This window comes from Equus asinus, chromosome 11 (genome assembly GCF_041296235.1).
Source record: "Equus asinus isolate D_3611 breed Donkey chromosome 11, EquAss-T2T_v2, whole genome shotgun sequence".
NCBI lineage: Eukaryota > Metazoa > Chordata > Mammalia > Perissodactyla > Equidae > Equus > Equus asinus.
This window is the reverse complement of record NC_091800.1, coordinates 69516660-69536212: the sequence shown is the minus strand read 5'-3', so window position 1 is coordinate 69536212 and position 19553 is coordinate 69516660. Positions and strand designations below refer to the sequence as shown.

Below are 19553 nucleotides of genomic sequence, written 5' to 3'. Positions count from 1 at the left end.
CCATTTAATATGAGCATGGATAAACAAAGCGTGGTATAGACATAAAACAGAACACTCTTCAAGGATAAGATTAATGGTGAAATAATGAATGCTCTCCCTTCTTTTATAGTAGAAAAATAAAAGTGCTTCCAGCCCACTATCTGTTTTAAAATCAAGTTTCATGGGAGCACAGTCATATCTGTGTGTTTGCGTGTTGTCCGTGGCCGCTCTTGCACTGCAGTGGCAGAGCTGAGCAGTAGCAACAGAGACTGCATGGCACACAGAGCCTATAATTTTTACCCTCTGGCCCTTTATAGAAAAGTTTGCCAATTTCTCCTCTTCAGGAGTAAAAAGGAATGAACTACCAATGTATGTAACAACATAAATAAATCTCAAAAACATGCTGAATGAAGGAAGCCTGATACGAAAGAGGACACACATATGGTTCTGCAGATATGAAGATGCAGAACTGGTCAAACTAATCTACGATGGAGAAAATCAGAACAATGGCTGCCTGCTGGGGGTAGGATGGGGACTGACTGGTAAGGGACAAAAGGGTAGCGTAACATTCCCTATCTTGAAAGTAGTTGGAGTTTGACAAAGACCGTCTCTTTTGACCAAAACTTTAGTCAGGCTCCTCCGAGTGAGTCCTCTTTCTGACTAAGGCACAACCTTGGGCTTCCCTCTCTGTCCCTGTAGAATCCAGTTTAAGCAAGAATCCTGCTCAGTCAGTTTAGCTAAAATCTCCCACGCTTGGTATCTGACCAACTTTGAATCTTATATCTGATTGAACTCCTCATCCCCTACCCTGGCCTGCCTTCAGCAAGAATTCAATTGAGTCCACCTAGCAAGAATCCGCCTTTTCCCTGATGTTGCCTCTTAGTAATTTTCCATCCACTGACCCCCACCCTGCATCCTGGTTATAAATCCCCACCTGTCCTTGTTGGAGTCAGAGTTGAGCCCAGTCTCTCTCTCTCTCTCTCTCTCACTCCAAGACCCCACTGCAGTGTCCCTGTACCTATCGTGACAGTCCCCCCTGGAATAAAGTCTTCCTTAAGGTCTTTAACAAGTGTCATGAATAACTTTTCTCGTTAAAAGGTTGTACGGGTATCAGAACACGGGGCAGGTATCCCTAAGATTTGTGCATTTCATTATGCCTAAAATCACCTCCCCCCAAAAAAAGAAAAAAAAAGGAAGACAGTAAACAAATTCTAGTTAATGACCTGTAAGTTGAAGTATCTGGGGAAAAGTAAACCAAAGTCTACAACTTTTTTTAATTCATCTAAGAAAGATGAACTGACGGAAGGATAGAGAGATAGTAAATGTGATAAAACATAATAAAAACGTTAATTTTAGAATCTAGATGGTGAAGACATGAGTGTTCACTGTAAAATTCTTTAAACTTCTCCCTATATTTGAAATTTCTCCTAATAAAATGTTGAGGAGAATATTTATCTGCTATGAGACTGTCAGAATAATAGACAATGAAAATTAAAAGTTTTCTACTACTATGTTTTATATATATTCAACCTTAGACAACAAAGGGAAAGTTTTATTCAAAAACCCTTATAATACAGGCCCATTATTAGCACAGAAGTGTAAGAGAACTGTGAGCTATTTCTGACACAAAAGAGAGCAGAACAATTTAAAGTTAAACTTCCTAAAGGAGAGCACACTCTAACACTGGACTCTGAGGGTAAGCCTAACCAATATATTTTAGGCTGATTTAAAAAGAGAGGAGACAAACTATGTTTAATTCTGCACAGGGACATAACGTGGCCTGCACTCTAACTGAATCTGATACATCAATGTGCTCTATACATGTGTTTTGTTGAAATTTTTATAGTGGAAAAGAGATAACAGTACTAACAGTAAAAGACAAAGAGAATTCCATTTCCTAGCAGATTATAAAATTTAATTTTGTACTATAATTTCTCTATCAACAGTTGAGAAATATCACCAACTGTATTCAAAGCACTGGAGTACACACCACAGATACAGGCTGGTGGGAATGCAAATGGTGCAACCACTATGGAAAGCAGTATGGCAGTTCCTCAAAAGATTAAAAAGTACATATCATCCAGCAATTTCACCTCTGGGTATATACCCAGAAAACCTGAAAGGAGGGTCTGGAAGAAGTATTTGTACACTCATGTTCTAGTGAGTGAAATCCCCTAATATCTTTCCTGATAACTCTATCACAAGCTCAAAATTAATAAATTTCCATGTTCTATTACTCACTACCCTAACCCTATTCTTTCTTCATTCATTATATACCTACCCTCATTTTAAATTGCTGATTTAAAAATAGGTAATACCAGCGAACAGAATATGGAAAGCCTTCATATTTTAACTTAGGACTTCAACATATTTTTATTTAACCTAGTTAAGTAAGATTATTATTCATTGACATCATTTGGTAAACCTCTGATTCAAATCCAAACAAGTCAAATAATACCTTTAAGTTCCAACTATACAGGCTTTTCTCCCTACTCCCCCAAATTTAGAGACCTAGCAACCTATTCTCTCTCTCTCCATGCTTAATTTCCATACTTATGACTCAAATGACCATTTTACTCTTGTAAAACCATAAATCAGAAAGATTCCCTAGTGCATAATCTAAACCCCCCCCAAGAGACAAAGAATAAACTCCTATTTAAAAGAAATTTTTATTTCATTGTGGTTTTGATTTGCATTTCCCTGATGATTAGTGATGCTGAGCATCTTTTCATGTGCCTATTGGCCACCTATATGTCTTCTTTGAAAAAATGTCTATTCAAGTCCTCTGCCCACTTTTTAATCAGGTTGGTTGTTTCCTTTTATATTAACTTGTATAAGTTCTTCAAATATTTTGGCTATTAATCCCTTATCAGATGTACAATTTAATATCTTCTCCCATTCAGTATGTTACCTTTTCATTTTGTTGATGGTTTCCTTCACTGTGCAAAAGTATTTTGGTTTGATGTAATGGGATGTAATCCCATTTGTTATTTTTGCTTTTCTTGCCCTTGCCTGAGGAGATTGGTCCAAACAAATATTGCTAAGACCAATGTCAAAGAGCTGACTACCTATGTTTTCTTCTAAGAGTTTTATGGTTTCAGGTCTTACATTTAAGTCTTTTATCCATTTTAAATTTATTTTTGTATATGGTATAAGATAGTAGTTCAGTTTCATTCTTTGGCGAGTGACTGTCCAGTTTTCCCAACACCACTTATTGAAGAGACTGTCTTCCCCCACTGTATATTTTTGCCTCCACCTATCAGAATGGCTATTATCAAAAAGACAAAAAATAAATGTTGGTGAGGGTGTGGAGAAAAGGGAACCCTTGTATACTGTTGGTGGAAATGTAAATTAGTGCAGCCACTATGGACAGTATGGCGGTTCCTCAAAAAATTAAAAATAGAACTACCATATGATCTAACTATTCCACTTCTGAGTATTTATCCAAAAAAAATGAAAACACTAATTCAAAGAGATATATGCACCCCTATGTTCACTTCACCATTATTCACAACAGCCAACCTGAGTGTCCATCAATAGATAAAGGGATAAAGAACAAACATACACACACAAAAAAGAATGAAAAAAAGAATGAAATCTTGTCATTTGTGATAACACAGATGACAGACCTAGAAGGTATTATGCTGAGTGAAATAAGTCAGACAGAGAAAGACAAATACCATATGATCTCACTTATATGTGGAATCTAAAAAACAAAACAAATAAACAAAAAAACCCTCAGAGATACAGGAAACAAACTGGTGGTTACCAGAGAGGGGTGGGGGTGGAGGGTGGGCAAAATAGGTGAAGGGGTTAAGAGGTACAAACCTCCAGTTACAAAATAAATAGGTCATGCGGATGTAATGTATAGCACAGGGAATATAGTCAATAATATTATAATAACTTTGTATGGTGACAGATGGTAACTAGACTTATTGTGCTGATCATTTTGTAATGTTTATAAATACCGAATCACTAAGACGCACACCTGAAACTAATAGAATACTGTATGTCAATTACACTCCAATAAAAAATAAAATAAAATTTTAAAGGAAAAAACAGGCTTCAAAGACAGATCTATTCTATTAAATTAGTAGTAGACATCTTTTTCTTTAAGAATTAAGCTGTCAAGTTTCCCTAAAAATAAATCAGGTTAACATTCAAGTTACAAAGGCATCTTTCAAATTATATTTAGTAGCCTACAAGATTTAACACTTTTCTAACAGCTAAGCTTTTCATATTCTTGTGCAGCGTCTCTAATTTCAGTTAGAGCTGAGGGTTTACATACAGATGACAAAGTACCATTGCTGAAGAGTTTCAAAACCTAACCAGAATGCAAAATCCTAGAGTGCAGCCCCCTCACTGAGTAGATACAGAGCTCAGAAGTGAAAAGAACAAATATGCTAAAGGCTTCTTCTATGGATATTACCTGCCTTATTGAAGCATTCTTATGAATATTAAAATTTATCATTTTGATTGCATACATTTCAAGCCTCAATCAGACCTTGAGGACTATACTATAAAAATGTCCCACAAACAGTAGCAACCAGAATTGTCATCACTCCCAGGAAACTGCTTAGGAGCAACATCTTTTTCAACTCAGGGAAAAAGTGATTGATCAGTTTGCCTTGAAAACAGGTACCACAAACCCTTCTTAATTATAAGTATAGTTACATCCTTCTTAGTATAGGTTTTATCATTGTTGCAGATGCATCCTCGCTGCATTTAAAATTTTATCCACAATTACCACTTATCAATAGGATTACTTTTGCATGGCATTAAAATTTAACATTATTTTAATAGCTGCATACTTTTTTATTAAATAAATATCAGCACTTAACTGAAAAACAAAAAGAGTACCACAAACCAAGTTTCACCAAAAAAATACTCTTAGTGTTTTCAATTTAAAATGTTTTACCTGATTAGAAACAAAAACTTTGCAATAAGGACTATAAGGCTCACTTCTTTTAAAAACCATCTCATTTAAATGTTCATTGCATTTTGTCACAAAACAATATATATGAAAGGATTCTATTTTTCAAAAACTGGCTATTACGGTATATGCCTTAGTTATCTTCCAAAAATAGGGTACTGCCTTTATTCAAGGTCCTTACAACATCTAGCAGAAAACTCTGATACGTCAACTTGAACAAAGCAGGGTGGGCAGCTATGCTAACCACTGAACAGCTCAGAGGTCACAGGTGATCCTTTTATAGTTAGGCATGTATGACATATATATGTACACATACGTATAATATGTATACCATCCACAGGCAGAGAATATATATACATATATAGAATAAAATATATGTATATATGCATAGACAAAAGTCTGAAAGATATAAATCCAAAATGAATAGTGATTATCTCTAAATGATATGAGATCTACAATTTAAATTTTCTATTTTGTTATTTATCTTTTCTAACTTGTCTACAACAAAGAAAGTTAAAATTTTTATTTTTATATTCTCTGAACTAGTTTCAACAGCACAACTCTTTCTTCATACGGAAAACCTTTCAAGTTTCACTAAGGAAGAGTAATTTTCAGGTTCTCTGCCATTTTTCTAAAACTGCCAACATTTCCAGGTACTCTGGTAAACTTGTTCAACACAAAAGTATGTTAAACATGTGCTAATTTCATACACTTCAACTTTTAGATGTTGCACATCAAAGTCCTCAAAGATTTACCTTCATCATACATTTCTTCTATTAAATAGGCCTCTGCTCGATCTTTCAGAGCATTCACGTTGTCAGGTTCCATCTGTAAAACTTCAGAACACACTCGAATAGCTTCAACAGGCTTCTCATCCTAAAAGTAAATGTGAGAAAAGGATTTATTGTTGTTATTCCATATGTTAAGTTTTTACATTTCTGGGAACAAGTCAACTATTACCTTAGAATAGCAGTGGCAAATTCTTTCTTTTGAACGAATTGTGTATTCAGAAACACTTGGCTCTGTTTTCATGACAGATTCATATTTGCTGGTCGCCTCTGTGTATCTATTAAATGAGCAAATCATGATAAGTAACAATGAAATTCTACCTCCAGAGGTAAGGAGAGGACCCTCTACTCTTCACTCTATGTTGCTTAATCAATTCACCTGAATAAGCACATGCCTTCAGACACTGCTTTTACCTTATTATCTAGAGTACCAAGGAAGGTAGTCTCTGCAGTTAAGAGTTAGGAGATAAAACACATGACCAAGAAAATGTATATGGATAAATCAAAGCATACCTGTGAGTATCAATCAAACAAAATGATGAATTTCCTTACAGAAAAACACTCATAATTTTGAACTGAGTAAAACACCTTATTAAAGTCTGACTTACACAGAGCACTTTTAGCAAAACAGATCAGGTTTTACTTCTTGCCACTACACACTTTGATGAAATAATGGAGTTATTATTTTATATAATGAATGTCAATATTCACAACTAAGTACAACATGGTTCCTTGCAGAAGGAAACTGCTTAAATTCCCAACTTTACCAGCTTTCTAAGAATAATAAAGCTGTGTCAGTATTTTGCTTTAAACTGGTGAAAAGCCGTAGCCGTGTTATCCACTGTTACTTTGCTCAGTAACGGCGACCTAGAAGATGATTTCCATGCCATTGAGCACATCATTCCTTAAGTGCTGCAGTCTTCACATTCAACCACTGACGCATTCAAACACAGGTTTAAATACAACACTTCAAACAAAAGCTGGCTGTCAACGTCAAAATCCTGGTGGAAATATTGTCCTATAGTTTTCCAAGATGGTCCAATTGTAGGAAACTGCACAGAGTATGCAAGACCTTGCTTTATTTCTTACAACTATATGTGAAACTATAATTAGCTTGAAATAAAAGGTTCAATTAGAAAATACTGCACTTCACTAAAAAAAAAAAACCTAGCTTTGGGGAAGGTGAAATAGTACTTTCCCCAATTCCTCCAGCCAGATATCTGTCTAAATACCCTCGACATCATATATTTGTTAAAATATAAAAAGACTCAGAAAAGGGGAGAGAAGAAGGAAGATCAGCTAGAGACCAGGGGCCTGAGGAAAAACTTGGTGTGGTAAGTTCCCTGGGTTTCTTTTTGCATCAGATACCTCAGACGTGGAGCTGAAGAAGCCAGCAACCCAGAAATGCCAATGGGTGCAGACAAAAAACGAGCAAGAGCCTGCTCTCCTAAGATAAAAGGCCTAGAAAGAGTGGCCTAGAAAGACAGAAAGCTTTCTGACAATAACAGCTCTACTCTAGCCAAACGCCACAGAGAAAATTATGGCTCCACTCCACCAAAGCCAGCAGTCGAGTGGAGAACCTAGACTTCTTCTCTGGTGGGGCTGTAACGAGGCGTGCCCACACGCCTGCCAGGGTTAGTGGCAGAGAAGGCCAAGTAGCGAGCCAGGACTTCCATCCACAGCCAGAAATGAGTCCCCCAAATCCCACCTGCACCAAGCATAGTAAGAAGCCCCACCCCTCGAGTAGCAAGGAAGGCCAAGTGAGAAATTTCTACCTCCACCTGGCAGCAACAGGATGGTGCCCGCCCTTGCTTTGCTGGAAACAGTGTTAGAAAACCCAGCAAAAGAGAAGATTTAAATAAAAACCAGAGTTTTATAAAATGAAAATGTCCAGGTTTCAAATAAAAACCACTCATCATACCAAGAATTAGGAAGATCTCAAACAATGAGAAAAGACAATAAATTCCAACACCAAGAAGACAGATATGTTAGAATTATCTGACAGAGGGGCCGGTCCGGTGGCGCAGCTGTTAAGCGCCCATGTTCTGCTTCAGCAGCCCGGGTTTGCCAGTTCGGATCCCAGATGTGGACATGGCACCACTTGGTAAGCCATGGTGTGGTAGGCATCCCACATATAAAGTAGAGGAAGATGGGCACAGATGTTAGCTCAGGGCCAGTCTTTCTCAGCAAAAAGAGGAGGATCAGCAGCAGTTAGCCCAAGACTAGTCTTCCTCAAAAAAAAAAAAAAAAAAAAAAGAATTATCTGACAGAGATTTTAAAGCAGCCATGCAAAAAGCAGCAATGACAAACATGCTTAAAGCCAATGAAGAACTCGAATGCCTCGGCAAAGAAAGAGAAAGTCTCAGTGAAGAAACACAAGATAAAAACTGAAAAATATAAAAAGTGAAATAAAAAGCTCACTGAATGTGTTCAACAGCAGAACACAGGGGACAGAGAAAAAAATCAGTGAATTGGAACAACAGAAATTACCAAATCCAAACAACAATGAGAAATAAAGTTGAAAAAAAAACGAACAGAGCCTCAGGGAGCTGTGGGGCTATAACAAAAGAGCTAACATTTATGTTAACCAGAGTCTAACAAGGAAAGCTGAGAGAGGCAGGGCTGAAAAAGTACTCCAAGAAATAATGGCCGGAAACTTCCCAAATTTGACAAGAGACATAAACCTACATATTCTAGAAGCTAAGTGAACTCCAAATATGATAAACGCAAAGAAATCCATGGCAAGATACAACATAATCAAACTTTTAAGATCAAAAGACAAGGAAAAGATCTTGAAAGCAGTCAGAGGAAAATATCTTACGGGGTAAAAAATAATTAGAATAACAACAGATTTCTCATCAGAAACCAAAGAGGCCAGATAGAAGTGGCATGATATTTTTCAGATGCCATAACGAACTGTTAACCCAGAATCCTATACTGCGAGAAAATCTGTATGCATCTCTATCACTCTAGATAAAACATTATCTTTTAATAATCAATTTACATGCCTGTCTCCTACACTAAACTATAAGCTTCTTAAGACCGAAAACTATAGTCATATTTATGTCTGCAGCCCTAGTACATAGCAGTGCCTGATACAGGAGAAACTCAATGAATATTTGGTGAAATATAAATAAATCTGCTGCACACTATGCAGTTAGCATCATTTATACCTGCCTTATTCAAAAAATGTACAATTGTGGTAGTTTTGCTAAGACCCCGTACCATCTAAGATACTCCACCTTCAACGGCTAAGGACTAAAAGAGAAAGCAGTTCAATTTTTCTTTTGCGTCCACAAAACACACAAGCGAAAGCAAGCATATTCTAGACAAGCATACTCTTACCTGCCATCTCTGATGAGCTCTTCAGCTGACTCAATCAGCTTATTAAGTTTCTTTACTTGTTTATAGTGTGCAAAACACCTTTTATGATCCTGGTCAAGTTTAAGACATTCACGAACTTCACTGCTCATGTATTAAAAAGAGGAAAATACTCCAAGTCAAAATAATTAATAAATGGTTTTTCCATACTACAGAAATCACATGAAAGGTGTTTTTTGTTTGTAACAAACAAAACATACTGACAATAATTTACCATACACTTTTATATATGGCATTGTACTATGCACATACTTATTAATTCAAATTCAAATGACTTAAAGAGAGTTATACATTGAACACTCCATTTTTCTTCTACAAATATAATAGCCCTCCTATTTATTTTAATAAGCATACTTCATGAAAATAAATTATGTGGAAACAGAATTATTTAGAGATACAAAATATATGAAGTATAAAAACAGCCTTAACCATAATTTTATTAATTTAAAATTAAAAAGAAAATGAGATTATCTTACTGCTAACAATAAAAAGATGATGAGATGTGTACGTCACTAGAACTGACCTGAGGGACAGTTCATGGTCTCCTAGTTGATAATACAGTGTGCTGATTTTATAAAAAGCCTCAGTGTTATCATTCTTCAATTTTGATGCAGCTTTTAAGTCACTTATCGCTTTCCTAGGTTCCCCTTCTTTTATAAAACATTCAGCTCGAAGCTCCCGTAGTTCTGCATCCCAAACACAAACCTTGAGAAACAAAAGAACTAGACTTTAAGAAAGAAACAGTAAATTACGCACATTCATACTTGCATCCCACATATTTTACTACATATTTATCAACATAAAACATCCTCAATTAATGTGATGACTTCTATATTGTGAATAGTGTTAAAAAGTCTGATACAATTTAGATGTGACAAAATAATTTCTCCAAGGATACCTTAAATAAATTCTAATGTGGTAAGGGATATACATACTAACAAGGCCTTTTTCCTACCCCCTTCAATTATATAATTCTAAAACTCTGAAAATAAGAAAAGATAGCATTTACTTTAGAAGACGGTTCCCGGTGAAGCATATTTAATTTTGAAGAGAATATTTACTAATCAGATTTGTGTACCTAAACAATTCTCATTTCTAATCTCAAAAACTAAAATCTAGTCTCTAAATTCACAAAATATTTTTATTCTACTAATAACCAATGAAATTCTCTTTTATAAAATGTCACCTTCTTCAAGTTAAATCCTCACATCACGAAAATAAAGAGAAAAACAATGTGAGAAGGTGGAGGTTTCACCTTTTCTATTTTATCAAAGTTGACAATGTGTAGTAAACACACTAGTATTCTTCAAAATATAAACCCAAAAGCTCACCAATAAGACCTGTAGTAGTATTTTTACATACTTCTTAGAGCTGTTCTGAAGTCATGTCAACTTTTCACTTATGTTAGGATATCAAAATCAACACTGTACATAAACTAAATATCATAGGCAATAAGCTAGGTCAAAACAAATTCTCTAACTACTAGAAGGTAAAAATTATAACCTTATACTTATACTTCCTTAATAAAGCATTAACAAAAAAAACACGTGAATTCCACTGGACTATATCACATGATCTCCTCTATAAAATTATCAAAGTGGTGCCCATTCTACATACATCACAAGTTTCCTGCCAAAATGAAATGAAACTGTACATCAAAGCACTGTGAAAATGACAAATATGAATTATGCCGGCTTCCATTTCAATATTTTAGTAGACTTCCTTCTGAAACCATTTGTTGTTAAGTCCTTCAGAGGCAAGGAAACTCTAGACTTTGGTTTCCCCTATCTAGAGCTCTCTGGATCCTATAAACTTCATCTGCCTTCTTCCCTAGGAGCTTCTCCCTCTAAACACTCCTCTTTCCTCCCAAACATTATTTTTCCTTACCTTCAACCAAGTCTTTCATCTATTACCTCATTATCTAACCTCTAGAGTTTTCTTCCCCTAAAAAACTGCAAAATCAAACAAAAGTAGCAAAGCAAGCAACGTCTAAAAATAGGTAACTCCCACTCCACAGCACATTCACTACATTTACTGAAAACTTCAGTTCCAAATTGTGTTCTACGTACATAGACACCATCTCTCAATGAAGGGCTGAAAGCACAAGGACCAATCTGATTTTATCCCATCTAGGTTTTTGTGGTATATAACAGGTCGAAGTGTATAAACATGCCTTATAGTAAGAAGCAGTGTTAGGCTTGTTAGCCGCAATATCTAACAAACTTACCTCTAAAATCTTATCAAGGAAGGTTATAGCAGCAGTATAATCCGAGCTTTCAAAAGCATCAAGTGCTTGTGAACGCAAACGCTGCATTTCATCAGATTTTATAAGTTGAGCCTGGGCTTCCTTTTCTTCATTTTCACTCGGATTTGATTTGAGCTATAACAATAATAAGAAATTAAACAGCATTTTTAATCTCTTAAATCTAATACCCATAATATACACAACAATCTGACCATTGCAAATACTTCAGTTCAGTGAGGGAAAAGGACAGAGACGCTGGCTGTCCACAGACTTGCTCCCTGGTGCTAATCACCGTGGGAGGCAGCGGCAAAGGCTCTTTATTTCCACCAATACGGTGCATAAGAGCGAGCAGTGGAGCTACAGTCAAAAGACCTGAGTTATATTTAGGAAAGCGAGAGGGTAGAGAAGAACGAAGACAGGAAAGCACCTCTCTCACTTTCTTACATAGAGCTCTGCAGAATTACTTGAGTTTTATATATTTTGCCTTCTAGTTATATTTCCTAAGTACTTATTTTTAAGTATAAAATAATTTTATCAAAAACATAGGGAAACTGAAGGAGAGAGCAGGGTTTTTTTAGAGATTATATGATAGAAAAAGATTTGGTACCAGAGGGGTTAAGGTTAATAAGAAAGGAAGAATTTACATGAAAAAATAAGAGAGTAATTAATACCTTATTAAAAGGCTTAGGACATGGTTTTAAGAGGTTTACAAGTTGTCTCTTTTTTTTAACAATTTTATCAAGGTATAATTTATATACCACAAAATTCACTCATTTTGAGTATACAATTCCATGATGTTTAATAAATTTACCAAGTCGACAGTGATCACCAGTTTTAGACCATTTCTGTCACCCCAATAAAATCCCCCCTTGTCTGCTCCCAGCTCATCCCTGCTCCCAGTCCAGCCTCATGCACAGCGGCTCTTAACAATCTCTTCTTCCAGATGGAAAATCTTAAGCTTAAGCTCAGAAAAACTGAGTGCCTACATTAAAAAGCTACTAAATTTGGGGGGAACTTTTTAAAGATTACTATTTATATGTAACAATTTCTGAAATCTAATATTCTTACTACAATGAGAATTGTAGTTGATGAGTTCCAATTTGGGGTGAGGTGCAGACAATGGTAGGTTATTTCTAGAAATGTCTCTCCTTCAATTGACTGATCATACTGCTTCCCCTTTTAGTCGATTCATTTTTTAAAAACACCCCCACTAGCCACCTGGTAGGAGAGAACACTCCAAACCTTAACTTAAGGTTAAGAAACCTTAAGAATATTATTTCTTGGTAGAGGCTCTGTATTTCACCATTTGGTTTTCAGGAACTTCAGGTATTCTATTTTGTCTGTTTAACCCTTAGCTTTTGAAGGACTGGACAGGACTCCAGGTATTCATAGGTAACTAGGAATTGGTAACCTCAGCTCGGTCTAGGGGGAGGATTTTCCCTGCATGACTGAATTATCCAAGTTGAAAGGAACTGCTTTAGGGCCTTGGCATGTTTGCCTGTGTTTGTTTCATCATCCTCAGGGTGGTCCTGAATACTTCTGATAGACCACACTGGAAAAGTATAAATGTATGTGCCCTGCCACTTTGAGTAAAAGTAGAAGTTTACTGACAACTTGTTCCCTATATGTACTGCTCCCTTTTGGATAGGATGTATTAGAATGTATTAGAGACTACCTCTTCTGGACGGAATTTGTGTTTTTCCTCTTTCCTCTCCCAAACTTTAGTATCTTCCACAAAATTTCTCTTGTTGGAAATGAGGAGAAAGCACTAAATCTCAAGGTTGAGGATGGAGGGCTCAGCCTCACTCAGTACTCCAGCAACAGGAATGGGAAAGAGGGAATGAGCTCAGGTCATCTGGGCCTTTTTGGGGCGAGGAGGGAGTGGTGGGAGGAGGGGGAAGGATAAGGAGAGGGAGGAGATTCTTTCAAGGAGCTAAGAAAAGAGTTTGAGAAACAAACTAAGGATTTATTTACAACCCTGGAGAGTTTTAAAGAAGATGAAGTGAGATGAAGACTTTCACTCTTACCACAAGGTTGCCGCCTCCTCCCAATTGCCTTCCCATGTTCCAGGATATTTACATGCAGAGATTCCTGCTGATATTTCCCTCCCTCCTTTTTTCATTTTTCCTGATCTCCTTCTCTTCTTTAGTGTTCTGTATTTCTGACCCTTTCTGCCAAATGTCTCCCTACGACAATATTTTATTTATTTCTTCTGACTATTTAAATGGTCACTGAGCTTCTGGATAAAAACTCATAATAGCTATGGGATAGGGGCTTGTTGAAAGAGGTGAACTGCCCTCTAACCTAATCTAAATACACCCCTATTTCAGGGACCTCAAATGAAAACAGTGGGTTGGTAGTTAATGTGGGCAGACTTCTAAGATGGCCCCAGGTGATCCTCACCTGGAATTCATGCCTTTGTGTGATCCCCTCCCCCAGAGTCTAAGATAGCTGGTAACTCCTTTTAACAAACAGAATGACAAAGGTGATAGGATGTCACTTCCTTAATTAGGTACAAAACACTGTGACTTCCATCTTGCTAGTACTCTCTCTCTCTCTCTCTTGCCTTCTCATTGCTCACTCTGATGAAGCAAGCTGCCATGCTGTGAGGTATTTTTGGAGAGGCCCACTTAAGAAAAAACAAGGGAAGCCTCTGATTAAAAGCTCAGAAAAAAACAGAGCCCTCAGTGTTGACAGCTCAAGAGAAACTAAAGCCTGCCAACAACCAAGTGAGTTTGGAAGCAGTTCCTTCACCAACTGAGCCTTCAGATAATATTGCAGCCCTATCTGACACTTTGACTATAGCCTGTGAGAGACCCAGGAGCAAAGGACCCTGCTAAGCCTGCCCAGATTCCTGACCCCATGAACTGAGATCACGAATGTGTGTGGCTTTAAGCTGCTAACTTTGAGTAATTTGTTATGCAGCAACAGATAACTAATACAGTAGTTTTACCATTTCTCAATGGCCAGGTTGTGAATATTTCCACATAGATTTTGTATTAATGTTTTAAAATAAAGTCTAAATGGGAAAAAAAAAAACCAAGCCCAAATCCTAACTTTATTACTGTCTACATGTTATCTGCATTTTCTTCACCAACAAAAGGAGGATATTAATACCTACACCTTGAGTAGCAGTCACTGAGAAATTAAAAACAGACTTTATGTAACATACAGCAAGTACTCCAAAAAAGGCTAATAAAAATTCCAACCTCCTTTTGTGACATCTCTATAATAAATAAATTCAAGATGAGGATAGAATGTAAAAGATGTAATACACAGTTTAAAAAGATGTTCAATTTATTTCCCATTGCATTACATATTAGCCAACTTAAACTGGATACCCTCTGTTAAAGTTACAGCAATTAAGGTCCTGGAATAATAAAACCTCGGTTTGACTCCTCTTACGTCAAAATAAAATTAGACTTTGGAATAAAATACATTCACTGAATTGCTTGTCTCAAGAAATTAATCTTTCTAATCCTATTATATTTAAATATGGTTTTGGGAGAAGCACAAATTTAAATTTTTCATTTGATATTATTTAATAACAAAAAATATGTAATATTTGAGGTATATGGTAACATTCTCCAGTGACTTCTAGAATTTGCCTTCATAAATTCCTTCTGCAATCTAACAACAAGGGAACCATACAAAAAATAATACTAAATTGAACAGCAAAAAGAAGAAAGACCAAATTTTCTTTTTATTGCAGTAACATTGGATTATAACATTATATGGATTTCAGGTCTACACTGTAATGTATTTCAAATTCTGTGTAGATTACATCATGTTCACCACCCAAAGACTAATTACAATCCATCACCACACACGTGTGCCTCATCACCCCTTTCGCCCTCTTCCCTCTCCCCACCCCCTCTGGTAACCACTAATCCAATGTCTATTGCTATGTGTTTGTTTGTCGTTGTTTCTATCTTCTGCTTATGAGTGAGACCATATGGTATTTGACTTTCTCCCTCTAACTTATTTCACTTAGCATAATACCCTCAAAGTCCTTCCATGTTGTCACAAATGGCTGGATTTCATTGTTTCTTATGGCTGGGTAGTATTCCATTGTTTAAATATACCACATCTTCTTTATCCATTCACCCCTTGATGAGCACCTAGGTTGCTTCCAAGTCTTGGCTATTGTGTATAATGCTGCAATGAACATAGGGGTGCAACTATCTTTATGCCTTTGTGTTTTCAAGTTCTTTGGATAAATACCCAGCAGTGGAATAGCTGGATCATATGGTTGATCTATTCTTAATTTTCTGAGGAAACTCCATACTGTTTTCCATAGTGGCTGCACCAGTTTGCACTCCCACCAGCAGTGTATGAGGGTTCCCTTCTCCCCGCATCCTCTCCAACACTTATTGTTTCCTGTCTTGTTAATTATAGCCATTCTGACAGGAGTGAGGTGATATCTCATTGTAGTTTTGATTTGCATTTCTCTGATAGTTAATGATGTTGAACATCTTTTCACGCATCTGTTGGCCGTCTGTATATCTTCTTTGGAGAAATCACTTTTCAGATCTTTCGCCCACTTTTTAGTTGGGTTGTTGGCTTTTTGTTGTTGAGATGCATGAGTTCTTTGTATATTTTGGCTATTAACCCTTTACCTGATATATGGTTTGCAAATATCTTCTCCCAATTGTTAGGTTGTCTTTTCATTTTGTTGATGATTTCCTTTGCTGTGCAGAAGCTTTTTAGTTTGATGTAGTCCCATTTTTAAATTTTTTCTATTGTTTCCCTTGCCTGGTCAGACATGGTATTTGAAAAACTGCTGCTAAGACAATGTCAAAGAGCATATTGCCTATGTTTTCTAGAAGATTCATGGTTTCAGGTCTTACATTCAAGTCTTTCATCCATTTTGAGTTAATTTTTGTGTATGCTCTAAGATAATGGTCTACTTTCATTCTTTTGCATGTGGCTGTCCAGTTTTCCCAACACCATTTATTGAAGAGACTCTTCCTCCATTGTATGTTCTTGGCTCCCTTGTTGAAAATTAGCTGTCCACAGATGTGTGAGTTTATTTCTGGGCTCTAGATTCTGTTCCATTGATCTGTGTGTCTGTTTTTGTGCCAGTACCATGCTCTTTTGGTTACTAGAAAGACCCATTTTTGAAAAACAATAGTATCCAAGTCAGGAGGAGGGTGATTGAGTCAACGCATTCTAAGGTCCCTGTATTATTCTGGAGGAAGCTAAAGATATTGATTACCTTCAAATGTTATTAAGCATGCACGTTGAAATTCCTGAGGTAATGACTAAGAGAAAAAGACATAGTATGTGTAATAGTGTAGAAAGAACAGAATAAGGAAGAAAAATCTAAATGAATTGGGGGAGGGAAGAGAAGGGTGGATTGACAGAGAAGAAATAGTTAGAGAATAGAATCTAACAGAAACATACACCATAGATGTATGTAGTTGCATTTCTTACATCAACCAGGTTAGCAAAAGTTACACTGTTCATATCAAGTGTTGTTGAAGATGTGGAACACGTGGAACTCTCCTATGCTGCTGGTGGGAACATAAATTTGGATAACCACTTAAAGGGACAGTGCCAAACTGTTCAGCCAGATTAAAAATGCCCATAACTTTCAAAGTAGCAATTATCCTCTCAGGTATATACCCTACAGCAGTGATTCTCAGAGTCTGATCCAGGGACCCCTGGGAGTCCTTAATATTCTTTCAGGGGTCTGTGGGGACAAAAGCATATATGTATAAAATATAAAGAATCCATTCAAAGTGCAAGATAAACCAATGGGTTTCATTATAACAAAGTACTAAAAGTTCACTGATAAGATTTCAGAGCCCACACTGCAACTAACCTATAACCACTAGTGCAGTCTTTGTGTAACACCAAAGAATATCCACAATTATCTAAAAAGACTATTAAAATAGTCTTCCTTTTCCAACCGCTTATATGTGTGAGACACATTTCCTCCAATAATGCTTCGACCAATATATAAATCAGATCTGGGAATCCAGTTGTCTTCAAGTAAGTCAGATATCAAAGAGATTTGCAAAAATGTAAAATAATACCACTCATTACCAAATTTTTTGTTTTTGAAAATATAGTTGTTTTTCATGCAAAAACAAAGCTATTTATATTTACACATAGTGGGTTTATTACTACTTTTAAATTAATATTTAATTTCTAAAATTAATTTCTAATACCATAAACATTGATAAACAAAAGCTCCTTAGAGTCCTCAATATTTAACAGTAAGTGGGATCCAGAGACCAATCCTGAGAACTGCTGCCCTGAAGAGATTCAGTGTGAGCAAGGAAAACAAAACAGACAAGAATGTTCATTGAACCTGGCAGAGGATGAACTCAAATATTTGTTAAATTCATAAATAAAACCTACCAGAAATGAAGCAGGGAAATGTGAGAATATAGCTAATTTCTCCTAATTGTAACACACACAAAAAAATCTCTCTAAGATTCCAAAAGACTCTCTTGTTCCATCAAGCAATTTTAATCAAACCAACCCATTTCTCAAGTCTCCTCTCCTCCAAGCTTCCCTAATTGTTCTATATTATGGTAGTAATCGCCTTTCTCTACATGTTTAAATCACTTAAGAAACTCTTAACAATGGAAGTAAGCTAAGAAATCATCTTGCCCAATCAACTCTCACTTTATAAAAGAAAATACTGAGTCTCACAAATGGTAAGTAATCTGCTCAACAACACACAGTTAATCAGGAGACAAAGTGAGGTGGGTCTCCCAACTTCTGGTCATATGTCATTCTCAATCTTAATGAGCTATCTTGTTATTTAGACAGCTCATATGTCACTTCTTACAAATGCCTCTGCACTGTTATTTTTTACATATTTAGGGCTTATTTCTTCCAACTAAAGTGAAAACTGCTGAAGAGCAGAAAGAACAGTTAAAGCCTACTTTGCATACCTATTTTTTTTTCACTTAATACTATTACCCATGAGACAGTTTTACTGTCTTCAATTTACAGATAAAGAAATTGAATGATTATATAACTTGCCAGAAGTCTTGCTTAAGTTCAAACTAAGGTCTCTATCTCCAAAGCCCATGCTTTGGATGATGGTGATGATCAATTTATTTGAGAGCTTTATTTATTGAGAGCTTTCTATGCTCCAGGCACTATTCTAAGCCAATCCTAAAATCCTAAAGGACATTTCAGATGATCTCCATTTTATACAACAGGCAACTATGGCTCAAAGTCATTTCCAGAGCCTACATTCTTCACCATTCCCTCTTATGCATACACTGACATCAGACTGCAACTGCCTATTTGACATCTATCCCATGGGACATTCTAAATGGCATCTCAATAACAAGGTCAACAGAATTCCATTTCCTATCTCCAACCCACTGCCACTACCACCGCACCCCCCCCAATCGTCTTCAATAAATGGCTCTTCTTTATTATCTAAGCCAAATCCTAGAAGTCATGCTAAATTCCTCTTTCCCTTATATAAGTCAGATTCCATTTTATTGCTGACATCTTTTAAGCCTCACCCCTCCCTCTTCCCTTTCTGCCTCACATCTGAACAATGATTAAGTGAAATAATCCCTGGAAATCACTTAGCAACATGCCCCGCACATCCGGAGTGCTATGTAAATCATGGCTGAAGTACAAAGTCAGTTCTAAAAGCCAAGCTTCCTGTCTCTGTTCCAAAGCTTTTCTTTTTTCTTCAAAACTTGTTGTATACAACCTTGCAAAAGGGAAAACAGCTATAAACTTTAAATAACTGCCACTTAGACTAATTTTAGCACACGTAAAAGTTTTCTCTAGTTGTAAACAACTTTTACACACAATTTTTATATTGTCTTTTAATTGACTTTATTTTGTATGTCTAGGTCTATAAATCAACACTATACGTAAACAATTCTTGTTAATGAATATTATTCTATCATATTGCCCCAGTGGACTATTGGTTAAGTTCAGTGTGCTCTGCTTTGGTGGCCTGGTTTGGTTCTCGGGTCTGGACCTACACCACTCCTCTGTCAGGGGCCATGCTGTGGCGGAGGCTCACGTACAAAAAGAGGAAGATTGGCATTGGCAATGGGTGTTAGCTAAGGGCAAATCTACCTCAGTGAAAAAAAAAGAAACTACCAAATTGCTTTCCAGAGTGAATGGGCCATTTTATGTTTGTCTACGTCGTATTGTGACTTTTTTATTTTAGCCATTTTGAGAGATGTGTAGTGATAGCTCCTTGTTGTTGTAATTTAGATTTCCTTAATGG

The 19553-nt window shown here is 36.4% G+C and overlaps 1 protein-coding gene across 1 annotated transcript in view; it reads right to left on the bottom strand.

The window, feature by feature from the left end:
* The window catches only part of DNAJC3 (DnaJ heat shock protein family (Hsp40) member C3), a 69823-nt gene that overhangs the window by 14260 nt on the left and 36010 nt on the right, over positions 1–19553 (bottom strand). The window contains exons 5-9 of the mRNA XM_014864865.3: positions 11309–11461; positions 9605–9786; positions 9046–9165; positions 5873–5978; positions 5668–5788 (exon numbers count right to left, since the gene is read on the bottom strand). Coding sequence (XP_014720351.3) covers positions 5668–5788; positions 5873–5978; positions 9046–9165; positions 9605–9786; positions 11309–11461 — 682 coding nt within the window. The remainder of the gene's footprint in view (positions 1–5667; positions 5789–5872; positions 5979–9045; positions 9166–9604; positions 9787–11308; positions 11462–19553) is intronic.